We start from the raw sequence: 18,221 nt of genomic DNA, 5'->3' as shown, positions 1-18,221 counted from the left end.
CTCCCTATTAAAAAAATAATCAAAACGATCCAATTTGCTTTCGATCCTATTGTTTCAAGATTTTAAAAAGCCAACACTATACAAGTTACATTGGTGCATTTTTGTTAAAAAAGAAACAACAAAAACAAAATGATTCAAGTTTATTTGAATCTTATTGGCCATCATATTTCATAGTTTAGTATTTTTTAAGAACGATTCATACTCAATGGGATCATGTCATATTTTATTGAATGAGAGTCCAGGACATCTGGATCGTTCATTAAAAATATTTCTGGGAAAATTGCGTTTTTTTCAAAATGCTATAATTTCGCCAATATTCGGGATATCAACAAGAGTCTTTCTTGCATGAAAGAATAGGTTACTGTGAACCACGTGGTATACTTAACTCATTTTCGCCTCAAGTGTGTCTTGGATCTTTTTATTATAACTACGTCCATTTTAGAGATTATTCAACAATTCACAATATTATTGTTGTCTCGTTCACTCTCACGTGAAGCCCCTACTCACGACGCGGTTCGCCTTCTTACTCTTCGTTTGGGTCAAACATTTGTTCGATAGAGCATTCGTTCGATCGAACCAAAAAGTCAAGCAATCGAACAACGAGTCAACGGATTAACGGATCAATGAATCTATAAATCATTCATCCTAATTACTCCGTGGCGTAGTGTCCATTACATGGTAATTTTGTAAGTTTAATCTGTTTTCGGTATGTTGTGTTAAGAGTCCACTAGTTAATATTAAAATATTATTATTTAAAATATTAACATAAGTTTTTTGTTATGTAGGTATTTTTGTTTTATAACACCGTTAGTTTTCCTAGAAGGAAATTTTAGTGCCCTAAGTGTAGTTTATGAATGATGCATTTAACTATACACACATTACCCAACAACAGGAAAGAATAAAAGCTAATTGCATAATTTGACACTTTTAAACCCCATATGGAAGTATCATGAGGGACGGGTGACCCTCTAAAATATCGAACATATGATCGAATCATTTGATCGGATCACACTACGCGAGGTTGGTCTAATGGCAACCATAAACAATAAATGCAGTACTTCATGGAATAGACGCTGTTTTTTCGTTATAGAGAAGCGACGCGCTCGTTTAGCTCCTATTTTTATCGATTATCGAAGTTGTGATGAAGTTTATTCAAATTATTTTCTGCGTCGTATTGTACATTAAATAATAATGTTATAAATTATAAATAATGAAAATAAATTGTAATTGTTTAATATAAATCATCATAAATCATGTCGTGCCGTAAGAAAAAAAGAAAAATAAAAAGTACACGTACGAGTACATACAATACACATAAATTACAAAAGCAATCAAAATAACCAAATAGCTTACTGTCCATAACCTACACAAGACAAGCGCAAAAGACAGTAAGTGACCCGTTACGTCAATATCAATTTTTGAACCACTAGCGATTGAAATATTTAGATACAACCTAGAAACTAAAGGGTTGTGTTAATCTTATTTTTAAAATGAATTTTTATTAAATGTTAGTAATAAATAAGTAACAAAATATTGTTGTATTCGTTTTACTGTTTGGAGTTATCAATCAGAAGTCCGAAAATGCATTTGCCCGAAATACTGTTTGCTCGAATTTTTGTAATCCCAACTGTACTTTTTAGGTTATTTTAGGAATATTACAAAACAAACTAACTTACTATTTTCTTTGTAATAAGCAACCAAAATGCCCTGAAAGCATAACGGTTTTGTTATAAATCGGTTTTCGAGATTATGAAACTTTGAGTTTAAGTCTAGTTGGAATCTAAAAATTCGAAACGTCGATACATTTCTTACAGCACGTCATAACTACCAAGAGAGAGACACAGCTATTTTTGCATTTATAAAATTTGTATGTACTTATATAACTGCATAACTCTTATTACTTGAAGTGAATTCGTATAAAATTCAACATAATACTATAAAAATAATTAATATTGACATTAAAGCTACACAATCACTCTTGTGTTCAGTTAGTTTTCACTAGAAGCTAAATATGGTGCACTTCCAGTAGAAGCTGAATAATATGTATAATTTTTGAGCCTTTAAATTGTGGCAAACAAAATTAAGCAATACTGCAATGACATTACAATTTAAATTAAATATTTTAGTTTTTTTTAATATGTCTATACATGTCACTACGTTTGTATAGATTAACTCCGGCCATGCTTGTCTTTGGCTTCAGCGCTGACCGCGAAAAGCCATAAACTGAAAAACAAATCTCTGGATATTTTTTCGCGGTTTTTGCATTAGACTTTGGATTGTATTTATTGTCATCCATTTATTGGCAAGTCAATGGACAATCTCCTCTGGCAAATACAAGTAAAACAATACCATTGTTACACTACACACAAAATTGGAAAAATACATTCACTACATCGGGTCTATATGTCTGTGGGTCTAGCCAATGGTGGAATTACATTTTTCATATACGTGATTAACCAGTACGTAAAACATATCGACACCGTCACGTCGATAACTTTCCGTCTCTAGTATATTCTTAAGAATCAATTTATTTTTATAGGCCTATTCTGTGTACGGACATGACCTGAATGTGTGTTTTATCTGTGTATTTGTAATAATAATTTCAGTACAGAGTACTAAAAAAACCGACCTCAAAAGTACGTGGAACTAAGTTACGTCTATTTGCTAAGTTTTATTGAAATATCCTTAAATTCGCCACTCTACAGGACTTGACACTGGAGATAATAAAAATCAGTTCTCACTACTCAAAGAATATTGAGAGAAAAACGCCTTGAATTGGAGAATAGCAAAATCAGCCATTAAAATAATTACTCCTTAAGAAAATGTAGGCGCTATTTATAAAAATGAATCTACATGCGTGAACAGCCACCCTTAGAGGTGGATGATTTCCTTCAAAATGAAATGGGACCACTATGGAAGTACCCCCTTTCCAATAAAAAAAGAATCATGAAAATCGGTTCACAAATACCGGAGTTATCGCGTAACATAGATACAAGAAAAAAAAACATACAGTCGAATTGAGAACCTCCTCCTTTTTTGAAGTCGGTTAAAAATAAGCTACTGTTGTAGAAAAAAGTCACAACTATCTTTATACAGCAGTTGTGCCTTTTTTCGTTCTGAGGGCAGAATATTGCATTTGAGTGCACCTGTTTACTGGTAGTACTACCCCCCGCCCCTCAAAAAGTGGCAGAAAGTTTTATTCGAAAAATAACGCTAATAGCGCCTCACGTCCTATATGCGCTCTAAGCTCAGCTTCAATTAAATAAAAATTAAATTAGTTAACCTGTCACTCGCCCCTTAGAGGATGGAAATGCGGTAGGTAATACACGTCCGATTTCATGTCTGATGGTCGGATCCGACTATCGGATTGGATTCACTCAATACACGTCCGATAGGCGTCCGATTTTTTTGTCAGACTTTTTCTGAACGAACTATAGTGTTGCCAATTTATGGGGAATTCCCCAAATACAGGGAATTTCAACTCATCAACTCGTTTGGAGATTTTGTTTGGATTACGCTACGTGGGGAAAATGCAATCGCATTCTAGAATTTTATTTTAACTATATATTTAATTATATAATAATATAATTTATTTTTATATATAACAATAATTTATTTTTTCAACTTCGCCCATGCACTGCTTATATAGCAATATTTATATAGAATTATTAGCAAACCGCTTATTTGTATAAAATTATCCAGTAGGATTAGAATCACTATGTCTTGAATTGTAAAATTACTACTATTATCAGTCACCGACAAGAGCCTGGCTCTTAAATAGGATGATGGATGATCAGTCGGTGCGTGTTGAGCGCGCGACCCTTCCTCCTTTTGACCAGTCCCCGGTGTGAAAAAGGAATACAGCTGTTGCCGAACAAAGCCGAGCAGTAGGTATTTTAAAGGACTATCCACACACATCAGGGCCGTGCCCGAGACGTGGATGGGGCGTACTAGTTTGTATAAACTGCGGGCCCGTCCCGGCGCCAGCCCGGACACGAACATGTGTGAACGAGTTCAGACAAAATAAAGGCAACGATATTTTTTTGAGCCCGTGACGGAGCATGGCCCGTCCACGTCCCGGGCACGACCCGAATATTTATAGATAGATCTTAATACCAGAACTTGCCACTCGTCAAGCTTAAACATTAAGGTTTGAACTTAAATCAACTTGTTGTGTTTATTTCTAATTATAGCATAACTTATTTGGAATAGATGGGCACATTTTGACTTTCTTAATTATTTGATGTATTTTTAAGCGTAACAATAATAAATACTGAGAAGGAATAATTATTATTATATGTGGGAAATATCACCTTTGCTCTCCTCAAATTTATAACCTTGATTTTTGGGGATTTTCAATAATTTGCATTGGCAACGCTACTTATCGGAGGAAAGAATCAGACGTGTATTTCGTCTCCCCGCAAATGTATAGAGAGCGCGCATTCAGACAATCGGATCGATAATAAAATCGGACGCTATTTCCGACTCGGATGTCACGTCATGTATTGAGTGTTCATACAATTATATGGTACGAGCGTCTTCCGGTAGTCGGATCAGACTATCGAATGGAAAAAACGGACGTGTATTGTCGCATTTAGGCTCGCCCAGACGCTACGCTAGCCTTCGAAGAGCCAAAATACTAGTCACTGTTTTAAAAGCACATTGTGGTGTATCCAACCCGCTAGCAGGAGTAAAAAAAAAACAAAATAAAATAAGTATCTTTAGCTACGAGTTTCACTCTGGACCTTTTGGAGGGAAAAATTTCGTTTTTATTTTGATTTTCAATTATTTTGTGAAATCTAGTTTAAAGTGGAATAGGATAGCGCTGTTGTGCCTTAATCGAAGATTAAAACGCGAAATTATACGAATCTCGAACTAGAATACCCGTATCGGCCCGTTTTAAGGAATACGGAGTCAATCCAAACACGCCGCCTCAAATTGCCTATCCTCTTTGTGGCGGCCATATTTACAGAAACATAACTAAACTTCATGTTTAGGCTGATGGCTTTGCCAAAGCCTTAATAAATAAATAAAAAATATATCTTTAGCTACTCACTCTTTTGACCGACTGAAAAACTTGTACATTCGGTCTTTTTTGTCTGTGCGCTCGCCATTTTGGGCGAATTCTTGTCGGCTGTTTTGTGAAAAATCCTTTTTTCCACAATGGGTCACGCAAATATCTGGTATTCTCACCCTCGTAGATATGGACAAGGCTCCCGCTCATGGTGAGTAGCAACTTGGTGTGTAACTATGAAGCTGATGTAAAATATCTTTGTTACGGTTAGAACACGTGTTTTCTAGAAACATATTTCTTATTTCAGCCGAGCCTGCTCCAATAGACACGGCCTCATTCGCAAGTACGGTCTCAACATTTGCAGACAGTGCTTCAGGGAATACGCGAATGACATTGGATTCAAGAAGGTAAGTTCAGAGAGAAACACTTATAACGGCGGGAGTATCGCCTTAGGACTTTTTACTACAATTTTAATTTCAAACTTCTTTCCTGTTACTGGGACACTTGCTAAAATATGTCACTGCGTTTTAATCGTACATACCAGTTCCTCAAAGTCATAACTTCTCATGTCCATTGTATTGTAGCAATAGTTGATAAGTTTTGTAACCTATTTAAATCAAGCTGCCAATCTCTTTTCACATATTTGAAATAAGCCCACAATATCCTCAACAAAATATTTAAGTGCGCCCTGTGTCCATGAGATTCGTGAAAAGCATAGCTCAACTCCAGTAAAACACTTGACTTACAGCAAAAATTGTGATCCCAAACCCATTTTTGAAATGTATTTATACAGATAAACAGAGATGCATCATGCATTCCTTTATTTTTATATAGTGTGCGTAATGTGTATTGAAATAGTATAACTTTAAGAGCTTTTCAAATGTGCTCCATAACCCTGTACAGGGTGTAAATTGTGAGATGAGGCAGCAAGGCAGGTAACTTAATCTTTGTAGTTACAGGGAAAACGGTTCTAGAAGACTACCCATGAATTTTGAAGATATTTTGATTGGCATTCACAGATTTTGAACGAATGGTACAGTCAGCAAGATAAGAGGCAATTTAAACAAAACTTTTTTTATACCATTATATCCGGTCTCTGGTAAGGATCAATAGGCTCTATGGTACCAACTGAGGTACGAGTACTTCAAATGTCAGAAATTGAGTGTTATTCTAGGTAAATTTAAGTAAACTAACAAATTTACAACATATGTACTTGAAAATAAATACAATAAGAAAAAGGAAAATGACAAAAAAAAGTATATGATATGAAGTGCTCAAATTAAATCTATGAGATAGTAAGTGTTCAAATTGATTGCCGCCTTGGCGAATACAATGCTTTGCTTTCTATTGCAAAAAGCAAGAAGCAGCTGAAATTTTACTCAGATGGATTGCATTGAAAATTGCTGCAAGTGCATTTTTCAATTCTTGCACACTGTTGTATTTTTTTAAAATTTAATTTTTTACATTGCCCCGAAGAAAAAAATCAAGGGGCATCAGATCAGGACATCCATCTTGGTACTTGGTACTTGGTGTAACGGGCTGGTGTCCGCAACTCGACGACAAGGCGCCTATTTTGCGTGTGGTGGGTGCAGGGTCCTACTCGTGCCACCCAAGCTCCTCCAGGAATCTCAGCAGCCTCCTCGGTTTGCTGAAGACTTCGGGGAGCGACCTTGGCACTCCAAGGTACTTTGCCCTGTAGTTGGCCACGCCGGAGCACTGTAGTAGGATGTGCGCAGCCGTTTCCTCCCCCTCCATGCACGCTCTGCATAGAGGGCTGTCTGTGATACCTAAATTGAAAAGGTGTTTATTGTATGGACCATGACCTGTTAGGGCGGCAGTTAGAGTGCGAAGCTCTTGCCTGTTGAGTTTAATTAATATTCGTGATAGACTGGCATTGAGCGTTGGGAGTGCTTCCCTCGCCTGTCTACAAACCATAAGTGTGGTCCATGTATTATTATGTGAAGTTTTTGTACCTTTGTGTATAGTTGTTCTGGACCATTGGTAGGGGAGGGACACTATGGGTTCTGGTCCTACTGCGTCCGTCTCCGACCCTTTTCTGGCTAGTTCATCTGCTGCGTCATTGCCCCGTGAGCCGCTGTGTCCTTTAATCCACTGTAGAGTTAAGTGGTTTTGTATACATACCTCCATGAGTGCTTGATGGCATTCATAAATGAGCCCTGAGTTTATGTCATAGCTGTTCAGTGCTTGAAGTACTGACATACTATCAGAGAGTATTCGAATGGAGTGGTTCTTTACTCTTCTCGCTATGATTGCTTCTGCCGCCAACTTGATGCCCATGCATTCAGCCTGGAATACTGTGTTGTGGTCACCAAGCGGTGTCGATATCCTGATATTGAGGTCTTCTGAGAATACCCCAGTACCTGTTCCTGAATTTGTTTTAGATCCATCGGTGAAGACGCGGATCTCTTTGGGGTTCAGTCCTTCATTTGGATCTTCAAACAATTGTATCTTGTATTTTTTGTCGAAGATGTATTGTTTTGGGATCCTATCCACAGCCGCCTCCAGTAGCGGTTCCTCATTGACTGTCTTATAAAGGATTTCTGTATGTGGGGTCCTCATGTGCTTCCAAAGGCCGGCTCTGTTAAGACGCACTGCTGTTGACGCCGCTTCCTGTCTAATGAACATTGGGAGGGGTCGCAAGTCCAGCATCGCTTCGAGGGCCGCAGTCGGAGTTGTCCTCATGCAGCCGGTCGTTGCCATGCAAGCTAGTCTTTGGAATTTTTCCAGTTTGTCGGTTGCGGTCGTCAGCTTGGTTCGTGGCCACCATACTATCGCGCCGTAACTGATCATGGGTCTTATCACTGCTGTGTAGAGCCATAGTGTTATTTTGGGTGAGAGTCCCCATTGTTTACCTACCATTCTATGGCACTGCCAGAAGGTGATAGTGGCTTTTTTAATTTTGTTGTCCATATGCTTGTTCCAATTCAACTTGTTGTCCAGTATTACTCCCAAGTACTTGACTTCGGTTGATATCTGTAGTTCTGTACTGAAGAGTTTGGGTAGTAGGTAGTTACCCAGTAGTCTTTTGTTTGTAAACATTACTAGTTCCGTCTTTGTTGGGTTTACCGATAGTTCATATGCCCTGCACCATCTTTCCACAATCCGGAGTGCAGCTTGTGTAATGTCGCAGAGTACATTGGCATAATTTCCTGTTACCAGTATAGCTATGTCATCAGCATATCCTACTGTATAGAAATGTTCTTTGTTCAATTTAATGATGAGGTCATTTACGACCATGTTCCACAGCAGAGGCGACAGTACCCCTCCTTGAGGGCATCCCTTCGCTACTATGGCCCATGGGGTCATATTTGCTGTCGTTTTTATTGTTCTTAATTTTAGCATGTTGCTAATCCAGCTGATGAGCACTTCATCCACTTCGTGCCTCCTCAGTGCTGATTGAATGCTGGAGAATTGGTTTTGTCGAAGGCTCCTTCAATGTCGATAAAGGTGCCTAGGCAGATTGCTTTGTCTTTGAGGGCCACTTCTATCTTGCCCACAACGGCCTGTAGGGCTGATTCAGTGGATTTGCCTTGACTGTATGCATGTTGGTTTCCGTGTAGTGGTATGTTCTTAAGCGCTCCATCCCTCAGTTCTCTGTCACATAACCTTTCTAATGTTTTCAAAAAGAACGATGTGAGGCTGATTGGTCTGAAGGACTTCGCGTCAGTGTAGTCGTTTTTACCTGGTTTCGGTATAAATATGACTTTTACCTCTCGCCAGCTGTAGGGCACATATATATATATATAGGACATCCATTTATTTCCAAATAGCTGGTTTAAATTTAAACGTGTTCGGCAGCTATTGTGTGGCAGAGAACCATCTTGTTGAAAATACACTTTTCTCAAACGAGAAAGCGGCATTCGTCCAGACGATTTTGAAGATTGTCTAAAATTGTGTCATTGTAAGTGTCTTAATTTCAAGGCACCTTCATAAAATGCCACCATTACGATTCTATTTAACATAAGACCGCACTAGCAATTAAGAGAGAAACGAATCTGATTATAACTGTCGGTAAATCTCAGAGTGTTTTCTCTTGACCAATAATGATGATTTCGCCTTTTGCACATACCTTTGTTTGGAAAATTTGTTTTGTCAGACCATAGAATGTAATTTACAAATTATGATCTCGGCTTATTTTTCCGCTAAGCCATCTGTAAAAATTAGTTCTACGAATATTATCTTCGACATGTAATGCTTGTATTATTTGACCCCGACGATAACATTAGTATATTATTACGTATTTCTTCCATACGTTCCGTAGTTGCGTGTGCAAAATACCCTCTTTGATGGTCACTTATCTTCAAGGTATGTTAGGAAAAGCTTCTACGAGTGATAAAACCGCAATCTCCATATTTTCACCGAGAACACGTGATTGTCGTACCAATTTTTTACTAAAGGAGCCATATTCTTCAAGATTCCTTAAAATATTTGTTATAACCTTTCTGGTGGGCACTCTAAGGGTCGTATTCTAGAACTCTACTCAATGCTCAAGTCAGGATTTGAGTATGGTATAAAGCACTCGAAATCATACTCAAGTACAAGTACAACTACAAGTGGAAATACGACCCTAATGGCAGGGCATTAGGGTCGTATTTCCAGTGCTTGTGTTTCTATTGCAATCCTGACTTGAGCATTGAGTAGAGTTCTAGAATATGACCCTTAGTAAAGGATATTTGACCCTATACCACTTCAAAGCAGTTGTACAGTTTTTACCATTTTTAAATAATATGCTTCCAATAATTCTAAGCATTCTACATTTGAGGACATTTTGATTAAAAATAGTATTTAAAGTGACAGTTCGCTATTAACAAAACAAAACAAATCTGTTCCAAATTTAAAATATAATGATATGATTATAATTTGGTTTTACTTAATTTTTATTTGAAGAGTAGCAGCTAGTTTCTTTTCTAACAAAAAGTTTTCTTTTAAAATGTGTGGTAAAAGGTTTTTTCTGGTATTTCGAGTACTCTTACCTCAGTTGGTCCCATAGAGACTATTGATCCTTACCAGAGACTAGATGGAATGGCATAAAAAAAAGTTTTGTAAAATTTGTCTTTCATCTTGCTGACTGTACCTTTTTTTCAAAATCTGTGAATGCCAATCAAAATACCATCACAATTTATGGACAGTCCTCTAGAACCGTTTTCCTGTAATTATAACGATTAAGGTAGCTGACCATGTTGCCCTGTCTCCAGTTTACACCCTGTATACAAAACTTAATTCATTTTCTATAAATTTTACAAATGTAAACCATGACACATAGAAATACTAATGTGATTGTTTTTGTTCTAACTAATATTGTTTTTTTTTTCGTTTCAGCTGGACTAAGTTATGGCTAAGATTCAATAAACCGTAATGTTAAGTGAGATGGCATTTTATTTTTTATCCTCTTAATTATTCTTTACTAGAATTTATAGGAAACATAGAAGTATATTGGGGGCAAATTAAAAGGCAAATAAACAATATAAATTTTTATTGTAAACTGTACAAAGGCATTATAAAATATATTACTACAACTACTATTTACAAAGTTGGTTAAATTAGGCTTTATTGTTTTTAGCTTGAATTTGTCGCAGAGCACCTATTGTAGAACCAACTCTCTGAAACAAATAAAACTATATTTATTCATTGATTATCATGATGTTTTACTACCATGATTTTTATATGTTTTTTGAATAAAATACTCCTCTATTATTAATTATTATTGATGCAAAGTAAAATAAATTCCTTAGCTATGACTGGACTCAAACCACAGTCTGTTGTCACGCGCCGGAGCCACTGCATCCATCAGATGGCAGGAATTTTCCTTTATGTCAGTTACATCTTTGTATCATTAATAGCACTATACAAGTTATTAATCGTAAATCATCCTAAATTTAATTTACCCAAAGTCCTTTAACACTTGAATATTGTATTGTGTTGAAAATTGAAATAGGTAGCAGTTTATCCATAAGAAAGCTTGAGACATGAGATATTTCAAAACCAGTTTGTTCATATCTTTGAAAAAAAAAACATACTGAGCACAACAGCGGAATGCAAACTAAATAAGTTAAATACAAATACAAAATATACAAAAATGTTTATTTCTCTCTTCAAAGTTTACAACTTAGGTACATTTAGAAAGTTTACAATAACAGAAACTTGTACCTGTGTCATTCCTGCAAGTAACCCCAACAAGCTTCGTTGTGGGGGCCGGCAGTGCTTTTTCCCGCCTTCGGCGCAACATAGGTTGGGGAAACAATCTACACTTGAAGTGCAGCGCTGAGGAAAGAGATCCAGTTGCGGCGGCGCCGTGCACTGCAGGTACTGCTCGAACATGCGAACCGCTGGAAAATTTATTTAATGAATTTACGACTTGGCGTAAGATCACAGTAAGATAATTCCATACAGGAACATGAATCTGATTAAATTTGGCTTGAGCAAAAAAATTAATTATATATTTCTCTTAGTTTCTAAAAAGGCAGGGGTTGGGATGTCGCCAAGGAGCGACGTCAATACCCATGTAACTTGGACTCTGCAGTTTATTACAATCTGCAATAAATACTTTGTATTTCTGTGTGACGGGATGTGACATGTACGTGTAGTATATTGTCTGACAACATGTATAATTTACTCTGCTGCCAACAAAATTAAAAGAGAATCTCTGGACGTACGTTCGTCGATTTGGTTAGCGATGGGCACGAGGTCTAAACGGGCGCGCGCCGTGCGGCAGTAAGAGCGCTTGCCGTCGGGACAGCACACGCGTGGCCAGCAGTCGGCGTCAGTCTTACACGTCTGCACCTCGAACAGCAGCTCGCCCAGTGGCGTTGTTGGACACTCACGGGGTATTACTCCCAATAAGGCTACAAGGATTAACCAATTCATTACACGAAAAATAGTCTTCACTAAATGCATTTACGGTCTCGGATTCTGAAGCTAATTTTCAAGAGTCTCCCCTCCATCTATACCAATTATTTTAGCCCTGAAACGTCTCAATTTTAGGCGCAGGCGTCCTCTATGGAGAAGTATTGAGCCACAATCGGGGATTGGGCAGATAAGATGGACTGTGGCCCAATATTTCGAGCCAGCAGTTTACATTCAATTCACCAGGATCCCCTAGCCTGATCTCTGGTGAACTCGGCAGTTCTTCAGAATTCTTTGATAGTCAAATATATGTAAAGTTGTAATTCCGTAACTTCTATCTACCCTAATCTTCTACTCTAAGAGCATGTTCACATGACGAACGATCGTTCAACGCGCGCTTACAACTTACCGAATTTTGTAAGTAAATCGCCTTAGGTGTTCACATGTGAGCGGCCAAACGCGCTCTACGCCGCGCTAACGGCGGGCACTTGTCAACGCGCGTTGAAGCGCGCTTTGAGATCATAGGTTTGCCGTACTGCTGTTCACAACACGAGCGCGCGTTTTCGACGCGGTGAGACGTGTTTTGCAATTGAAATTGAAATTTTGAATTTTTTCAATTTATTGAAGTTATGAGTGACTTTCCCTGAGCCTCGATAATAAAATAGAATGGACCCAATATTTCCGTCTCCTGTTGCGTTGCTGTCTCCGTCTTCGACATAAAATCCATAAACATATAGTTTTTCCACGTCCATCTTCGACTGGACGCCCGAAAGGCGCGGAGGGAAAGTAACACTTTACGCACGCTTCGATTCGATTATAGAACTGCTCAACTCTGCTTTTTAAAAAAGAATTGAAGTTGCAAAAACCTCTCACCGCGTTGAAAACGAGCAAAAGTGTCTGCTCGAGAACGAGTCAAAGTGGCAACGGTCATGCGAACGGCAGTACGGCAAACCTATGATCTCAATGCGCGTTGACAAGTGCCCGGCGTCAGCGCGGCGTTGAGCGCGCGTTGGCCGCTCGCATGTGAATACCTACAGCGATTTACTTACAAAATTCGGCAAGTTGTAAACGCGCGTTAGCGAAACGCCCGTTGAACGCTCGTCATGTGAACATGCTCTAAGGGCGCGTTTCCACTATATCGTGACGACAGATTGTCGTGCACTTTATAGTGTCGGGGCTTGTATATTTAAATGAAGTTGTTCACATATAGCATGACACGATTAACTGTCGTTCACGATTTGTTATCGTTACAACGATAAACTGTCGTCACAGTGGAAACAGGTAGAACAACAGTCGTCAGACGATAAAAACGTGACGACAGATTGTCCCAGCTCCTATTGTCATCACGTTTTATTTATCGCTGTCCGCACGTATTCTGCTCCCTGCCCTCCCCTCTCGTACTCCGCGCCCTCTGCTCGCTTAGGAGTAGCGTTGGGCTTCCAAAATGACATACAAGCGACTGCAGTGCATCAAACGATTCTGTCGTGCAAACGACAAGGAGGCTGTCGTGAAACGATAAATTGTCGTCACGATTTAGTGGGTACAGCTAGTCACGACAGTCGTCCAACGATAATAAAACGTAACGACATAGTGGGAACGCCCTAAGGCGTCGCGCAAACGTGTGTCTTGTGTTGGATACTTGCAAAAGGCACTGGAGTGCCTCGCATGGGCCTCCAAGTGGAACAATCTGGTTACCCGGATCGGGCGAGATCTCTCTCAGCCAGTCATTATAATGACTATGCTAAAGGATCAGGAGTCCAATGAGGCAGTGGCTTCCTTCTGTGAAGCGGTGATGCTCCAGAAGGAGGTCGCCGACGCGGCGGCTGCGGGCAAGCGGAGCGGGGGCTCCGTTCGCCTGTAAGTTAGGCAATCGCGATGAGGACGACGGGGTGATGTGGCCCACTTCATGTTGAAGAGGGGGAGGGGGAGTCGTTCCCGGATCCCTCCACTAAAGCACCCGAGAGGGCCACTATGGGGTTTTAGCCGGTAGAAGTCCGTTGCCTCCGCGGCGGAGAGGTATCCTAGGATTTACCCACGGAAAAAAGCAACCGACAACTAGAAGCGAATATTCTATTTTCATAGAAATTTCGGTTGCGGCAACCGGTGAGTGTCCGACTGCCGCAACCGGCGGCGACTGTGTATGGTTGCCGCAACCAGCGACTGTCGATTTCATATCAATTGTATGAAAATAGAATATTCGTTTCTAGTTGCCGGTTGCTTGTATCCAACACAAGACACACGTTTGCGCGGCGCCTAAACGACTCATCTCGATTTCCTGCGGAGTTACCATAGTCACTTACTTTTAAACGACAAAACGCACTCACTATCTACACTTGAAACTAAAGTCGAACCACTGTTAATTCTGCTGTTGTTGTAAGTAGAGGTGGGCGTTTAAACGAAAAGCACTTAAAAAGTTTGCTTTTTAAAATAAGCACGCTTTTTATTTTAAGCGTAAGCCTTGGTCACTATTTCATTTTTTACAATGTCCTCAGTTTCAAGTCCCACCATATAAGTTTCCTAAACAAATTAATGTCAACGTGAATAATAATTTTATAAACAAAAAATAAAAGTCGCGTTTTGCAAATAAACATGGGTAATTTAAAACCAATAGCGGTTTACTCTTTCTTTTCGCTATCAACACAACTCTGCCAGCTTTTTTAACCTAAAAGTTTATGCGCTTAAACGTTTTTCTAAAGGATTTTTTAAACTTCAAACTAAAAAGCGTTTAAGTGAAAAGTGTCTAAAAAAGCACGCTTTTTTAAAAAAGCGTATACGTTTAAACGTTTGAAAATTAAGCGGTTTTTCCCATCTCTGGTTGTAAGCACTAAACGCCGCAAGAAATCGTGACACCTCGTCTCGACGACAGCGAATAAGAGTAGAATGTTTCTTCTTCATGCAGTAGGTAAACTGCTGCTGGCCAGTCAACCCATGACCATACATACAACGTGTAACCGTTCCAAAATATCGGATCGCGTGGTAAGAAACTTGTAACTATTTAACTAAAGTAATTGGTACCAAGTATACATACGTTGGTGAGTCCGAGGCTTCGAAGTGGGCCGTGGTGCCGGCACACCCTTGACGCATCGCTTCTCGCAACAAACCTGGTCAGGGCCGTTGCTGGCACGGCACTGCGCATTGTTCTCACATGGTAAGGGGAATATCAGTATTGGAGCTGTTCCTGGTCTCGGGCACACGTACTTCAGGTTTTTACCTGTGATTGATTAATCCACGTATTAGGATTCAGTCATAAAAAGTTAAAGAGCCTGGATCCCATTGTATTACCAAACTACACGGTTGCATTTGTTAAAGTTATTTCTTAAATTGTCTATTGGTGTGTTCGCGTCTACTTAAAATGGTTAGAATTTCTAAATTTGTACTCGTAAACCTGTTGCAAATTGTATTTAACCTGTAGCTCTATTCAGACAGTCTGCGTTTGAACTGCACTCCGACTGCAAATTTGCAGTTTGAATGCAGTTCAAATGCACTCGACCGTGCAGACCGATTGCAGTCGGTGTGCAGTTGGCGTGCAGTTCCAATGAAACTCTTGAATACAGTTCAAATGCAGTTGGGCCAACTACATTTAAACTGCATTCAAACTGCAAATTTGCAGTTGAAATGCAGTCTGTCTGTCTAGAGCCCAAGTATTGTAATGTACCTGTACGAGCACTTACCTCAAACGTTGCGTCAAAATCTTGCAATTTTTTGGTCAATATCAGTAGGTCAGTAATTGGCTTACAGTGGCACCTTAAACTAGACGACTACATCATATGTTGCGCATGTTAGGCGGGTATATTAAAGTGCAAAATGACAGGAAAATAACGAACAGCGACAACCAATACGAGTAGGTATATATACCATGCCTAAATTATATAATGCAACAAGAAGTGCGGGTGTATATTTAATAATAATAATGCACACACACATCACCCACAAATTACACCCAAACTCAGGAGAGAAATAAATGTAGGCTATATAAATATATTTCTCCCGGCCCGGGAATCGAACCTGGGATCCACGTGGCAGTCCTGTCACGGAGGCAGTTTATATTATTGTCACCATAATTTAATTGCATTGCAAGAGTTAAGTGTATTATAGTGTGTCGTCTATATTTCGACACCAACAATAAACACTACGCTAACTCGAATTTTGTTGATTTTGCGTTTTGCGTAATACCAAATTATTCAGGTAGTATATAAATTAAATTCAAAATTAAGAAAATAACACAAAAGTTCATAATCATAATTATGTTCTATAGTCTATGATGAATAAGTTGTAGTAAAATAAAAATTAATTTATGCTTGAAAATTAAAAAGTTAACACCAGTTTCCCTTTTAAAAGCTTTGGTGAAGTTGCAATTTTTTAAATTAGGCTAGTGTTGATTTGTGGGCGACACGTGTAGAATAATGTGTATACTAAATTATTAATATTGTGTCTCGTACTGCCAAAAAAATAACGCGTGAGAAGAATAAGATTTACTTAACCTTAACTGTTGCATAAAGAATTACGACTTGTTCACTACCTACTGACTGACCTTTCCCGTGATATTAGTTCTCCGTGTCATATTTTCGAATAGTTTTTAATATAATTATGTAGAATTAATTTATTATTTATTTGTAAAATTCAACAAAAGAGGTCTCAACTGTTTTAAACTCCAGTTTTTTGGATGGTGTTACGTGACGGCAACGTAGTCGCCCTGTCTAGGTTCAACTGAAGGATGAAGGGGAAATAGGCAATGTTTGATTATCGCTACTTGACCGTACCTACTCAAGATCGGATAAATGATTCAATTTAAAATCGACGATCAAGTTTTGTAATTTTTAATCATATTTTTTTATATATTAAAATTACTTACTTGTCTTCACTGCTGTCGTCGCTTGTTTCTTCTGTGCGGAAGTCTGTGTAGTTTGAATTGGCAGCAGCTGCAAGAACGGTCTTGGTGCCTCGGTTGTCGGCCTCTTAGTGGTTGTACTGGTAGTGGTGCTGCTGATAGTACTCGGGGTTGTAGTGGTTGTAGTGGTACTTGTGGTGGTACTGGTGGTACTGCTTGTGCTTGTGCTGGCCCTACTTTCTACGCTAGTCTGCTGATCGGTTCTACAAGGGATATATTACACTTTTCAAATTCGGTGGGATATCAATTTTCCTTAAGGAACCCATCTCCAATTTGCAATTTCTTATTCTATACGTTTGCTCGAAAAGTGCGGTGAAGCGTGCGGTAAGTGGCAGTTATCCGCATTAGTGCGGAAGTGGGCGGAGATTTTTTATTTATAACAATGATCTTTCTATACGTTTATAATGTCTCAAGATCAATTGAAAAGTTGTTTATTAAATACAGGAAAATGGGCAAAGAACGTATATAATAATTTATAAGTTGACATTTTATAAATTATTTTTATTTTACTTTATTGCATTTTCAGTGTTTTTTACATTTTATTTATCGGAAAATTTAAGGCTGAACGTTTTTGAGTACGAGTTTCTTTCCTACTGTACGAGTTTTGTTACAATTATGCAATGAACGAATTCAGACGTTATTATTTACAAAAGGTCGACATTTCCATATAATAGATAGAAATCGTTTTTATTCTTTACAATACACAGAGGAATTAAATGAAATAGTGGCTATTAAAAATATATTTTGTAGGACAGACGTATGAAGTGAAGCGCAAGTGCGGAAAATTGTCTCCCTCCCCAGAATTCTAGAGATAAATTCAAAACGATTTACGATAATTACATGTGTGAAACACAGAAACATGCGTGGTTTTCTCACCAATCAATGTAGGCATGGATAAATTCATGACTTATTAGTATTCCAAACACATGTTTATGTAGGTACACACTCGTAAATCTTTTAATAATTATTTAAGTTGATGATTTCATTCTAAGGTTATTTTACATGCTATCAAACTTTCAAATGGGATGTTACACTTGTATTGAAGTTAAGCCTCTGAGGCCGAACGGTTACCATCCTGGACTGCCATGTAGAGGTCCCGGGTTCCATTTCCGGGCCGGAAGAAATATTTGTAAGGCCTACATTTGTTTCTCACGTGAGTTTGGATGTAATTTGTTGTTATCTGTACACACAGATAACAACAAATTAACCGCGATACATCGTGGATGCCATGGACATTGGACAACCCTGTAGGGTTGATAGCACATGGAAAACCCTGTAGGGTTTCCCTAATGCGGGGCTATGTGTGTGTACGCGTTATTATTATTAGCATTTTAGTAGCGGTAGAGCTTGCGTGTGTGTGTGTTTTTGTTTGTGTGCGTGCGTCCGTGTGTGTGTGTGTGTGTTTGTATGTGTGTGTGTGTGTGTGTGTGTGTGTGTGTGTGTGTGTGTGTGTGT

At 38.7% G+C, this 18,221-nt stretch overlaps 2 protein-coding genes across 3 annotated transcripts in view; one reads left to right on the top strand and one right to left on the bottom strand.

Annotated features, from left to right (window-relative positions):
* The first annotated feature begins 5,073 nt into the window (after nucleotides 1–5,073).
* LOC113226289 (40S ribosomal protein S29) lies at nucleotides 5,074–10,476 on the top strand. Its single transcript, XM_026458860.1, has 3 exons — nucleotides 5,074–5,225; nucleotides 5,322–5,421; nucleotides 10,355–10,476. Exons 1-3 carry the CDS (start codon nucleotides 5,164–5,166, stop codon nucleotides 10,361–10,363), a joined length of 171 nt encoding a protein of 56 aa, XP_026314645.1. The 5' UTR covers nucleotides 5,074–5,163; the 3' UTR covers nucleotides 10,364–10,476.
* Nucleotides 10,477–10,499: 23 nt separating this feature from the next.
* LOC113226287 (mucin-5AC-like) overlaps nucleotides 10,500–18,221 on the bottom strand; it is a 29,158-nt gene continuing 21,436 nt past the window's right edge. The window contains exons 3-7 of one of the 2 annotated variants that reach the window (XM_026458858.1): nucleotides 16,731–16,858; nucleotides 14,907–15,089; nucleotides 11,689–11,877; nucleotides 11,183–11,361; nucleotides 10,500–10,635 (exon numbers count right to left, since the gene is read on the bottom strand). In XM_026458858.1, coding sequence (XP_026314643.1) covers nucleotides 10,576–10,635; nucleotides 11,183–11,361; nucleotides 11,689–11,877; nucleotides 14,907–15,089; nucleotides 16,731–16,858 — 739 coding nt within the window. In that variant the 3' untranslated portion in view covers nucleotides 10,500–10,575. Of the gene's footprint in view, nucleotides 10,636–11,182; nucleotides 11,362–11,688; nucleotides 11,878–14,906; nucleotides 15,090–16,730; nucleotides 16,970–18,221 lie in introns of both variants that reach the window. The other variant, XM_026458857.1, reaches the window with a different exon arrangement.

The sequence above is a fragment of the Hyposmocoma kahamanoa genome, unplaced genomic scaffold (genome assembly GCF_003589595.1).
Source record: "Hyposmocoma kahamanoa isolate Upper Pololo Valley unplaced genomic scaffold, ASM358959v1 187, whole genome shotgun sequence".
Taxonomy (NCBI): Eukaryota; Metazoa; Arthropoda; class Insecta; order Lepidoptera; family Cosmopterigidae; genus Hyposmocoma; species Hyposmocoma kahamanoa.
The sequence above is the reverse complement of the archived record's forward strand: the minus strand, read 5'-3'. Positions and strand labels throughout refer to the sequence as shown.